Source organism: Myxocyprinus asiaticus, chromosome 21, assembly GCF_019703515.2.
Source record: "Myxocyprinus asiaticus isolate MX2 ecotype Aquarium Trade chromosome 21, UBuf_Myxa_2, whole genome shotgun sequence".
Taxonomy (NCBI): Eukaryota; Metazoa; Chordata; class Actinopteri; order Cypriniformes; family Catostomidae; genus Myxocyprinus; species Myxocyprinus asiaticus.
This window is the reverse complement of record NC_059364.1, coordinates 25,989,462-26,001,790: the sequence shown is the minus strand read 5'-3', so window position 1 is coordinate 26,001,790 and position 12,329 is coordinate 25,989,462. Positions and strand designations below refer to the sequence as shown.

Sequence of the window (12,329 nt, the reverse complement as noted above, 5' to 3'; positions counted from 1 at the left end):
GCCTACACTGAACGCAAACTGCTGTGCGATGTGACACACAGCCAATAAGAACATATCTGATGTTTAAGGAATATTCTGGATTCAATACAAGTTAAACTCAATCGACAGCATTTTTGGCATAATGTTGATTACCACCAAAAAATTACTTCAAATCGTCACCCCTTTTCTTTTAAAAAAAAAAATAAAATAAAATATGTTACAGTGAGAAACATGCAATGAAAGTGAATTGGGCCATTTTGGAGGGTTTAACCTCCTGAGGCCTGAGTGTGACTGCTGTGTGTATTTACCATTTCCCATTTTGATTTGTAACTAGTAGCACCTAATAAACATGCAAAAAAAAAAAAAAAAAAAAACATATGTGGACAGCGGAACTAAGTTAAGGGAACAACACTAGTTTCAGAACAGTTCAAATTGCACATTATTTATTAGGTTTAAATTAATTTAAATTATGCATTGCATATAGTGAAGCCAAAATATGATGTCCACGTGTGTGTACGTGGGGTCGCACAAGGTTATAATTTTATAAAAGCACGTACTGTACATTCATTTTTCTGATAAAACTCGTTGACTTCCATTGTGCCTCACTGTAACCCAGATTTTTGCTTTTTTTAAAGAAAAGGGGGGCAAGTTGAAATAAATTATGGTAATCAACATTATGCCACAAATGCTGTCGATTAAGCTTAACTTGTATTGAACCCTGATATTCCTTTAATGTACTGCTTTGAGAAACTGAAGTTTGGACCAATGACAGCAGAACCAAGAGGAATAAAAGCCGATAGAAATAGAAACCAAGCGATCAACAGAATGTCCTGATGCTTGGTGCGATTTTGGCTGTTAGGACAAAAAATCTGATTAGCATGGAAGAGATACATTTTATCACATGCTGCTTTATTGCATCACTTCTGGTTAGGACATTGTGTAAGGATTAAAATTATTGTTATATTAGAAGTGTTAGTCCCCAGATGTGTCAGTGGCACAATCTACCAACAACCCTGTCAGTGAACGATAGACATTTTGAGTAAAAATCAGAGTTCCTTGAGTTCCTTTATCCTTCATTAAATGTTATCAGACATCAGCCACCCTGCTGTCTAGATAATCGGTATTATCTTCAGCCATTTAAAAACCCATATCGGTGTCTCACTAAACTCATATTAATATTGTTTTTGATTTATTACATATATCTCAACTATCAAATAATGCAGCTCATAAACTCATAAATTGGTGACTCATATGACCCTATTCTTCTGTAATTATGAGCACCACAGCCAGACAGGTCAGAAAAGTAGGGTTTATCATCTGACCACTCACAGTCCTCTCATGAATGAAGAGTGAAATAAAGCAGAGATTGGAGCAGTGTGCAGTAGTGATGATTTCAGTGATAACAGCAGGCCAGGCAGGAGATGTGTCTGCACAGCATGGACCCAGCATGAAATATACAAATTCTTTTGTTTTTACTTTGTTTTGTTTATTTTGTTTGCCACAGTTTTTTATTATTATTATTAATCTGCTTATTAATTTATCTTGCCTTTCTCCCTTTTGCATTCTTTCCTACCTCTATCCACTTTGGAAGGTAAGGGAATTCGAAGATCTGAAATACTTGAAAAGTCTATTTTCTCTCTCTCTCTCTCTCTCTCCTCATTTGCTTATGGTGTTTGTGCACATATATGTTGATATTTTGTCTCACTAGTCTGTTCCTACCATGTTACATCAATCAAACTGAGAATGTCTTTCATGCTTTCTTGTTTGAGAGAATGTTCTAGCTACTTTTGCACCTTAATATGGTAGCAGGGCTTTGACGTTTGCTTTTACCATGTGTTTAAATGGAAAACTGCATTTTTCACTGCCCTATGGATGATTTTCTGTGATGCGGGTGGTGTTGCACTATAAGAAGTGGCAGATGTAGATCTCTTGTCTCTCAAGAGCTGATGTAAGTTGATCAGATGTTTCAGCTGTTTTAAATGTTTTATTTTCTCTCTTATCTTTTAGCATGCAAAAGTTTACTGAACAAAAAGTCTGATGGCGTGAAGGTAAGCCCGAACACATCCTGCAAATATCTTTCTCATTGCTTAAGTTATTTAGTCAGCTTTGGCATCATAAAATATAATCTAACAAATGCACATTTCTTCCCCAGTTTTTAAAAGATTTTTTTTTGTCTCATTTTGTTATTTTTCCCTTTAAGGTCATAGTTTTAACTAATAGCTAAACAACCAGCAAATGGTTCGCATAAACCCAAGACATTCCAAATATTTTATGTAGTTTCTTATTTTTTATTTTATTATTATTATTATTATTATAAAAGGTAACTAAATCTTAGCAGTTGGATTTTTTTTATACTTAGTGTGATTTTTGAATATTTGTTGAAGGAATAATACCACCCCAGTCAAAAACCGTTTAGCATATTTAGACAGTAATTTGCCTGTATGTCCTTTTTTAGATTATATATTTCTCATTCTGAGTCATGGCAAAATCTATCTAAGCATAGAGATCTACTCAACCCTGTGTCTGTCTCTGTGCATGCAGTGAATCGTCAGCTTTTCAACAGAACTGAGAAGCACAAGCTGCTTAAAAATCTTTATCAATGAAATCAATTTCAACAGTGTAACACTTTTTAAATTAGTGCTACGAAAAACACCTGTCACATCACATATAGCTTGGGGACTTCTTGTGGTAGTTTTTTTTTTTTTTTTTCATCATCCTTCTCTTCTGTATGGGATCTAACTAGCAGCTTTATTTTTTCTGTGTCCACTGGCCTGTTTTCTATGCTTCCCTGTTTTGCCCTCCTCTGTTTCACCCTGTTCAGAAAAGGAAGTCAAGCTCCAGTGTTTATTTGATGGTGAGATCTGTTCCGTGTCTCTCCCCTGTTTCTGACTCTCCCTCAACACTTTCTTGCTCTCTTGCTCTCTTTTTTCTTGGTTGAGATGCTCGAGAGTTTGTCTGTCTCATTGTTGGACTTTCATAGGATTTTGTCAATCATAGGGCCATCATTATCACAAATAACATTAACAAAGTCATGATCACCCTTTCAACTCTGTTTTACCCATTCACACAGATACATATTTATTAGAAACTTCATTCCCCTGCAGTTCATCTTTCATTAACATTGCATCTCAGTGCTTTCTTTGTTAGCTAGTCCTGGGGTTTCTTTCTAAGAGTGTGATTGATCTATCTCTCTTCAGACATTTACCTTGACCTAAGGTTGTCTTCTGCAAGCCCTTGATACATTCCGTGAGGTTTCCCTCAGCTCTACCCTGCCTTTAGAACCAGCAGAATGTAGCATCCTCTGACTATAAACCAAGGTCGATGTTTGTTCAAAGTGGACAAAGGGCTCTTACTTGATGATTCTCAATAGGAAAGAGAGTATTTAAATGCTGCCGTGGCAGACTTTCTAGAGCCCCAGACAAACAAGCCTTTCTCTCACTGGAACTCCCCTTTTTCCCACAGCCTAGTGTGTCAGGCGATTTCTGTTGCCATGGCAATAGCTGCAGTGGCTGTGACATCAGGCTTGGTCTAACGACAAATGAAGAGCCCCTTGTCGCAATGATGAAAATCAGTTTCATGTCAAATTTTGTCTGCTTAAAAACTGCCATTCTTTCAACCAATTCTTTTCTGTTCTTTTTTGTTGGTCTTTCTCTTTTCCTTAAAAATAAAGCATTTCTTGATTGCAAGTAAAAGACAACAGCAATAGCTGATGGTAAAATTATCTTGAAATGGCAGTTCTGCATTTGTCTTTTCAAAAGGTGACTCAGTTTACTAGACTTAAACTTTTCTGTAGTTTATCCCGTTTTCAAAACCTAACCAACATCATTCAGATATCAACGCATAAATGCTCATCTCTCATATCTTGAGTTTTTCCTTCATGAGGTCAGAACATACACCAGCACTCAGTGCTGGTCCTAGCCTGCTAGGGGCCCTAAGCAAAAATTTGTATGGTAGCCCCCGTCAGTATGTCCGTAACACTAATTAATGTCCTTCACAGTGTGGGGCCCCATGGCAGATCGGAGGCCCTAAGCAACTTACTTAGTTTTCCTGTAGGGAGGACCGGCACTGCCAGCACTCTTCAGTTTTACTGTTATGTAGACCCTACCATTAAATAAACCCTGTCCTTTTCCAGTCATATTAGAGTTTTAAACTTCGAAACCTGTTGTGGAGAGCTTTGCATTTCTAAAACTTTTGTACAATTCTTTAAATATGCTAGACGTTCTAGAAATCTGCAATCTTGAAACCTAAAAATAAACTAAAATGACTGTGCCACAATCTTTGGTATGGCCTTTAGGTGTTTTACCACCCAAAATGCCAGTTAGAGTCCTGGATCCCAAAATTGGATGGCATCTTTGGCGTAAGAAGTTATACAATTTTAAGATTTACAGTATGTATATATATATATATATATATATATATATAAAATTGTAAAAGCTTCAGATTTGTTTATTTAATTTTTTTGTAAACATTTGCTAAATTGACTTTTTGGGTGATACAGTGAGCGGTTTTTAAAAAATCATTTTGCCATTCTCCATATGACATTTTGGGATGAACTACGTTTTGGCTGCTGTTTTTCTTCTGTCTGTTTGATCAGTGTTTGTTAACCTGTCGCACCAACCCAACCTGTTTCTACAAGAATCCTTGAGCGTTGTTCTTCAAAAATGTCTCTGTGATTTACTGCCGCCTTTCGTCTTTCTTTTTGTCAGGCTTTTTTTCTTTGTCTTCTTCCCCTTCTCCCTTAAATATAGCCTATATTGAGGTATACAGTCACAGGTCTGTGCATAAACCTATCACTAAAGCTTTTCACTGCATGCACTAGTGGACTATCAGGGTCCTGTAGCCTAAACCATCAGCTCTGACACAGTAACACTGGCCTCTAGTCATTACTGTGCCAGCAGACTATTAGATTTAATACCCCCTTAAACAAAAACACCTTTTCCTGGAAAAATCATTTCCTTTAATTATGATGTTTTTTTGGTACTGTATGAACCGCTGTTATCATCTTAATGGACTCTAGAATATTAAAATAGATTTTTCTAATATTTAGAAAATATTATGTATTTTATATATTTACATATAGTAATTAATATGTTTAGCTTAATTATTATTACACTAACAACATGGCCCTTTATAAATGTTTGAAAGATGTTCACATAGGCATAAAAATACTTCAGCATGCACTTTGATTAAATGACTTGAAAAGACAAGGTACTAGATGGGTTAATTGTCTTGCATTACAGTGCCTCTAATTTACCTAAATTCCTTTTGGAAATCACATTTTAGCGTTATAGAGCATATAGTATACCAATAAAAGAATATTCCGGGTTCAGTACAAGTTAAGCTCAATGGACCACATTTGTGGCATAATATTGAACACCACAAAGATTAATTTTGACTTGTCCCTCCTTTCTGTAAAAAAACAAACAAAAAAACAACAACATTTGGGTTACTGTGAGGCACTTCAATGGAAGTCAATGGGGCCAATCTGTAAACGCTAAATTACTCACTGTTTCAAAAGTAAAGCCACAAGACGTAAACAATATGCGCGTTAATGTTATTCTAGTGTGAAAAACATAGCTTGCTAACCTTTTCTGTTTAAAGTTATATCCAATTTTACAGCTTTGTTGCTGTGACTATGTAACGGCTTAAACCCTAAAACCCTACAACAAATGTAAAAATGATGATTTAAACAGCTTCATAGTTCAAATAATAAATACGTCTTAACAGAAGAATTAATGTAAGTGCTTTTATAAAATGCTAAGTTTCACATTTCTGCCTTTTTAAAGCCTTCAAAAATGAGCCCAATTAACTTCTGTTGTAAGTGCCTCACTGTAACCTCGATTTAAGAAAAGGAGGGACGAGTCAATTTTTTTTTTGTTTTGTGGTAATCAACATTATGCTGCATATGTTGTAGATTGACCTTAACTTGTATTGAACCTGTAAAATTCCTTTAAAGAAACATAACCAGTAAAAGAAGCTTATTGGTTCATTTTATACAACTCAGCATACTTTGTTTTTTTATTAAGCAATATTATGTGATTTTCATTGTTTCAGTAGTTTAGATTTTGTAGGCTCTCCACTTCTACTGCACCACAATCAGTAGTTTGAAACTGTAATTCAAAGAATATAATAAGTGTATCAGGTGCACTAGGACACATTACAGGAGTGTTCTGTTACTTTTAAGCACGTGCGCCCATACAGGTCCCCTTCATGTTGTTCTTTGGCCTCTCGACATGACAAGTATGAGCTGGGGCCTTTCAGTTCTTGAACTGCACTGAACAGAAATCACTTTCTGTTGTCATTGTTTTGTTTTGTTTTTTGCCCCAGCCACAGACAAACAACAACAAAAACAGTGTAGTAAGCAGCAGCACCAAAGACAGCAGCATGTCATCCACTGCACCAATGGTACTCATCTTAACTTTTTATTTCCTTCACCGTTTTTTTACTCATAGTATTTCCTTTTTCTTAGTCCTTAAGTCTTTGTTTAGTAAAAGGCTTTATGAGATTGTCCTATTCCTGTTTTGACTTCCACCACCCATTGCTCAATTCACTTACATTAAGATGTCTGATGTTACTCATGCTTTTGATAAGTGGAACTAAAACACCTGGTTTGTGCCTGTGGACTTCTCACTTCCTATTTTACCCAAACAAACTCGCAGGAAAAGTTTTGGATGATTTCAGATAACCATTTCTTTTTTTTTTTCTTTTTTTTTCTTCTTTTTTTTTTCTTTTTTACAATATCTGTCCATATTAGGATCTTTTTTTTTTCTTTTTTTTTTTTTTTGCCTCAAAGATAATTTTTTTTATACATTTCCTTATCCTACTAAAAGATTGACATACCTTCTATTAATCTCACAGTCGAGTCTCCAAGGGTAAAACAGGATCCGTTTGTGTCAGGAAGCAGAACTGTTTCGTTTGTTGTGAAGACGCAGTCCCAACCTTTGCATTACGGGTGGTTACTCGTTTGGTTGACAAATGCCTGTCACTGGTACTGCTCAGTAGCCAGTTCACAGCCTTAAATGAAAATTCTGGCATCACTTACTCACCCTCATATTGTTCCAAACCCATATGACTTTTTCTATGGAACACACACACAACATTTGTTAGGTAGAATGCTAGCCTCACACATTGTCTACATCAGATGCGAGTGGCGTGACGCAACAAAAGCAAATTGCTCCCATTATAATTAATGATGCTGTCTACACTGGATGCTTTAGTTGTGTCACGCTGACAGTAAATGGCCATTTTGCACCACACACACTGGCGCTGCTCCTGCAAACAAGAAATATAAACGGTTTAGAAAGTTTGTTTTGACACGTCTAGTGTAGACAATCTCAAGTGTTTGCGACACAATGTGACATCACTCGTGTTCGCTGTAGACAGGGTGTTGGTCACCATTCAATTTTATTGCATTTTTTTCCCATACAATGAAAGTGAATACTGACCTTGGAGGTTATATGTCTCAATTGAAACTTAAACGGATTGATTCCCACTAAATCACAGCAGCTATGCTGGCTTTAGAGTGGTCTACCCACCTAATGTTGCATTTAGGCTGAATGTCACTGACAGTGTGCCTGATGTGCACGCTATGTCATTGACCAGTACGCCCATCTTGCCACACTCTGCTCACAGCCCAGACCCTTAAGTTGCTCTGCTGACAGCCAATGAAAGGGTTTTATGAGAAACACATGAAAGGCAATGACATTGTATTTGGCTCTCAAGCATGCTGGGACTGCATCTTCAAGTGTGTGTTGAAAGCGTGCTTATTAGAGGGTGCCATGTAAGTGGTGGTGGTGGAAATAAAGTAGGCTTAAGTGCATAAGAGTGTGTGCAAAGGTGGGATCAATGCTTTGTGTTTTCAGGAGGAATAACATATTGTGGCATTGACAGCTAGCTGTTTGTACAGTGTGCTAATCTTTTCTGTATTGTCTGTGTGCCGTTGGTGACTGGGGTTGTCTTGGAGAGAGAACCTACATTATTACTTCTTGTTCTGCTGTGTCTCTGTGATTAACTGTACTCAATCCGTGCCTGCATATTCATTTATCTACAGTAACTGCAAAGCCCTTGTGTAATGTCTTTCTCTATAGAGATTGTGGTTATGATATCCAGTGGCCCCGGAAAATACTTTGACACACCAAAGAATGTATGAATGTCTTTGCAGTATATATCACATTATGAAACCAAGCGGCATGTATTTTAAAGAAATTAAGCAAAAACACACTTTTCAACTAATGCATTTCACAAAAAGTTTGTTAGGTGTGCAGTTGTAAAAATTTGGACCAGTTCTAGATGTCAAACGTTAGTGAAACATTTCCATGCTTATTGTGATGAACTACACTTGTGGTTACTCTGCTAGGACACATGTGTGAACTTAAGGGGAACTGACTTCATACATCCACTAAAAATGACTTTTGAATGAGTTGGTTAAAAGTAATTGGTTCAGAAAATGTAAGCTAGTTTTGATAAAAGGTCTAGCATCATTTGTTTGCAATTGCCACTTGGTTTCATATTTTGTTCTCTAATTCAATGAAATTCATACATGTTTAAATGTTGCTTAAGTATCCAAATACTTTTTGGGGTCACTGTATACATATTTCTACTCAAGTGGCTCATATGCAGTATTCTCCAATATCATTGATCTATGTACATTTTTGTTACTGAAGTTTATGACCGTAGTACAGTCTCATTCTAAGTTCAAGTTGTAGGGTCCCCCACACTCTCCTCCCTTAACCCTGCATGGTAAACTCTCTCCTACTTCTCCCAGGAACCCCAGACTACTGTTGTGCACAATCCAGCCAATGGCATCAAGGTAAGCCACCTGTTTTAGCTCTGACACTAAACATTGGTCATTTGGGCAACTTCACTAACACCGCAACCTCAAAACCTTCAAAGTAACACTACAAATATCTCAACACTGGCGGCTGGTAAATGGGGCTTGCCCTCTTGCAGGATTGGCTGGTTTGTGCAGGCCTTGGTGTGTTCCTGTGTGAAAACCTATTGTTCTGTGAGGGGTCTGTGTGTGTGAGGGAGAGCTTTGATATATCTGTGCTTGTGGGTGATTCTTTATATGTGTGTGTTTGCTGATTTATAGTGTGTGGCTTTTATATTCCAATGCCGGTTTATAGACCCTGTCTGCATAAATTTTTCTGTCTTTCCTTTCCCTGTCCTCCTACTTCTATACCACCATCCCTCCATCTTTATCTCTCTCTTTTGTCATAGGGGTCTACAGAAAGCCAAAATACCACTGAAGAGGAGGACATGAAAGGTAGGAAAGGTACACTATCAACTCTTCATGTCCTCTGCATGTCTTTCTCTTTTCAGGATAGAATTTCAGATGGTGATAAATGTGGACCTGATGCACTTGACACTACCAGTCAAGAGTTTGGAAGCACCTACTCATTCTTTATTATTACTATTTTCAACATTTTCTGAATAATAGTATCACACACAAATGGAGAGTATGGAAATTATGTAGCGAGTAAAAAAAAAAATCTAAACTGTCTAGTTTAGCTTCTTCAAAGTAGCCACACTATGCTTAGATATTGATTGACATAATATTGATTACCATCAATATTTAAAATTATTTTTGACTTGCATTTCCTTTTATTTATTTAAAGAATAATGTTTATCCCTTTTCTCCCAATTTTGGAATGCCCAATTCCCACTACTTAATAGGTCCTCGTGGTGGCGCGGTTACTCCCCTCAATCCGGGTGGCGGAGGACAAGTCCCAGTTGCCTCCGCTTCTGAGACCATCAATCCGCGCATCTTATCACGTGGCTCGCTGTGCATGACACTGCGGAGACTCATAGCATGTGGAGGCTCATGCTATTCTTCGTGATCCACGCACAACTTACCACTAATCGCGACCACGAGGAGGTTACCCCATGTGACTCTACCCTCCCTAGCAACCGGGCCAATTTGGTTGCTTAGGATACCTGACTGGAGTTACTCAGCACACCCTGGATTCGAACTAGTCAGCATCAATATTCGCTGAGATACCAAGGCCCCTAGCTCTCCTTTTACCACCCCTGGAGTTCGCTAGCTCGCTAGTTCAAATCCCAGGGCATGTTGAGTGACTCCAGCCAGGCAACCTCTCCTAAGCAACCAAATTGGCCCGGTTACTAGGGAGGGTAGAGTCACATGGGGTAACCTCTTCGTGGTCACTATAATGTGGTTCGATCTCGGTGGGGTGCGTGGTGAGTTGAGCGTGGTTGCCGCGGTGGATGGCCTGAAGCCTCCACACGCGCTATGTCTCCGTGGCAATGCGCTCAACAAGCCACGTGATAAGATGAGCGGGTTGACGGTCAGACGCGGAGGCAACTGGAATTCGTCCTCCACCACCCGGACTGAGGCGAATCACTATGCGACCACGAGGACTTAAAAAGCACATTGGGAATTGGGCATTCCAAATTGGGAGAAAAAGTGGGAAAATCCCAAAAAACAAAACAAAAAAAAAAGCAAAAATCTGGGTACAGTGAGGGGCCAATCTGTGACCGTTAAAATACTCACTGTTGCAAAAGTATAGCCATGAGACAAAAAATATGTGTGTTATGATTTGAGTGTCATAAAATCAATTACTAACTTTTCTGTGTAAAGTTATATCTGATTTTACAACTTTGTTGCCATGATGTAGTCAACAAACCCTAAAATGACTGTAAAAATGTCTACTTAAACAACTTTACAGCTCAAATAATACACGTTTTAACAGAAGAATAAATGTAAGTGCTTTTAAAAAACTTATAAGCTTCATATTTCTGGCTTTAAACCATCCAAAAATGTGTAAGTGCCTCACTGTAACCTCAGTTTTTGCTTTTTTTAAAGAAAAGGAAGGACGAGTCAAATACATTTTTTTGGTAATTTGCAAATGTTGTCGATTAAGCTTAACTTTTATTGAACCTGGAATATTCCTTTAACATCTTTTTCTTCTCTATCTGTTGCAGCTCATCCATTTAAAAAATGTTTTTTTTTTTTTATTTATCAACAAAACTAATTTAAAGTATTTAAGAATTTAGTTCAAAAGGTTTGTAAGATCCTAAGAAACATGAATTCCGACTAATGTACACAAACTTTTGACTGGTAGTGTATGTGTATTGATACATACAAAATACAAATGTAAACAAATATTACTTGGTTATTCAAAGTAGTCGTCGGTTAGTGTATCATATAAGGTTTCACACTTTCCCAGCTCTCCTTGGGAATACAATAGAGTAGATTAAAGGGGGTGTACTGTACAGATACAGGAAGTGAGTGTTTGACTGTGAAATTGAGTCCTCTGTAGTGACAGAATCTTCATGGCTGGTGATATTTGAGTGTAACATCACTCGTTGTGTGTTTTAGTAGCCTGATCAGCTAACGGGCAGCTCATCAGCTGCTGTAGTTACTGAGGTTGATACCGACCGCTTGACTAGTTGATTAGTTCTGCCAGTAGTAAATTGCACTGGGTGTGTGTTGACTACTCATGGATCATATGACAACAGTTGTGCTTGTTCTATATGATGACAACAGGAGGTTAATTCATCACACAAAAACTGTGTGGTGGTGTATTTGCATGCAAATATATGCAGATATTTTTGGAATTATACAAACGTGAAAATAAAAGTGAACCCTGAGCGTTTTGCGTTTACACAGCATGTTATGAGTGAACCACACTGCATGCACTGCAGACATTTTAAGTGTATCCTTAAATTACCAAAATTCTTGCAAAGTGCCCCGGAACTAATAAGCGCTGTATGATGAGTGATTTGCATTAGTGAACATTGAACTGCTTACTAGTTGACTGCTTATCTTGATGACTAGTCGACCAGTAAAGATTTGTAGTTGTGCGAGCCCTAGTAGATTCATTAACGGTCCCTACAGCAGCAGCTATAGTGTAGTATTAGGGACAAAAAAAGGGTCAGTCTGACTGATTGTTTTGATGAATCAGCACAAGCTTTACTGTGAAAGGGGAGTCATGCTGTGCATGCCAGAATTTACACGACACTGATTAATCACAGTGTTTTGTCTTCATATAATTAATTTCTTCAATATCTGAGGGAATATTTCAGTTTTACAGCACTTTACAAGAAATAAATCCCCCTGTTGAGAATGAGTCTCCGTATCACATCTCGGCCAGAGCCTGTCGCCAGTCACAGGATGGTTCGTTACAGCGCAGCAATATTAAACAACAGTTGAATTTAGCTATCCACAGCCATGGCAACAATAATTTGTTATGTCATATTATCTGATTGGTTGTGTTAATGTCTGATCTATTGGGTTTGTATCTTGCTTTTTAGGGCTGTTTGATAATAAAATGTTGCCTTAAGAGCTTTAGTTATTTCTGTTCAACCTGACTGGTGAACCCACAAGCAGA

The 12,329-nt window shown here is 37.7% G+C and overlaps 1 protein-coding gene across 36 annotated transcripts in view; it reads left to right on the top strand.

Moving 5' to 3' along the window:
- The window catches only part of LOC127412494 (calcium/calmodulin-dependent protein kinase type II subunit gamma-like), a 92,210-nt gene that overhangs the window by 67,760 nt on the left and 12,121 nt on the right, over positions 1-12,329 (top strand). For 6 of the 36 annotated variants that reach the window (XM_051648908.1, XM_051648912.1, XM_051648917.1 and 3 more), the window contains 4 exons: positions 1,987-2,027; positions 6,307-6,384; positions 8,744-8,788; positions 9,199-9,253. In XM_051648908.1, the coding sequence (XP_051504868.1) occupies positions 1,987-2,027; positions 6,307-6,384; positions 8,744-8,788; positions 9,199-9,253 (219 nt within the window). Of the gene's footprint in view, positions 1-1,986; positions 2,028-2,800; positions 2,834-6,306; positions 6,385-8,743; positions 8,789-9,198; positions 9,254-12,329 lie in introns of all 36 variants that reach the window. The other 30 variants (XM_051648909.1, XM_051648923.1, XM_051648931.1 and 27 more) reach the window with 9 other exon arrangements.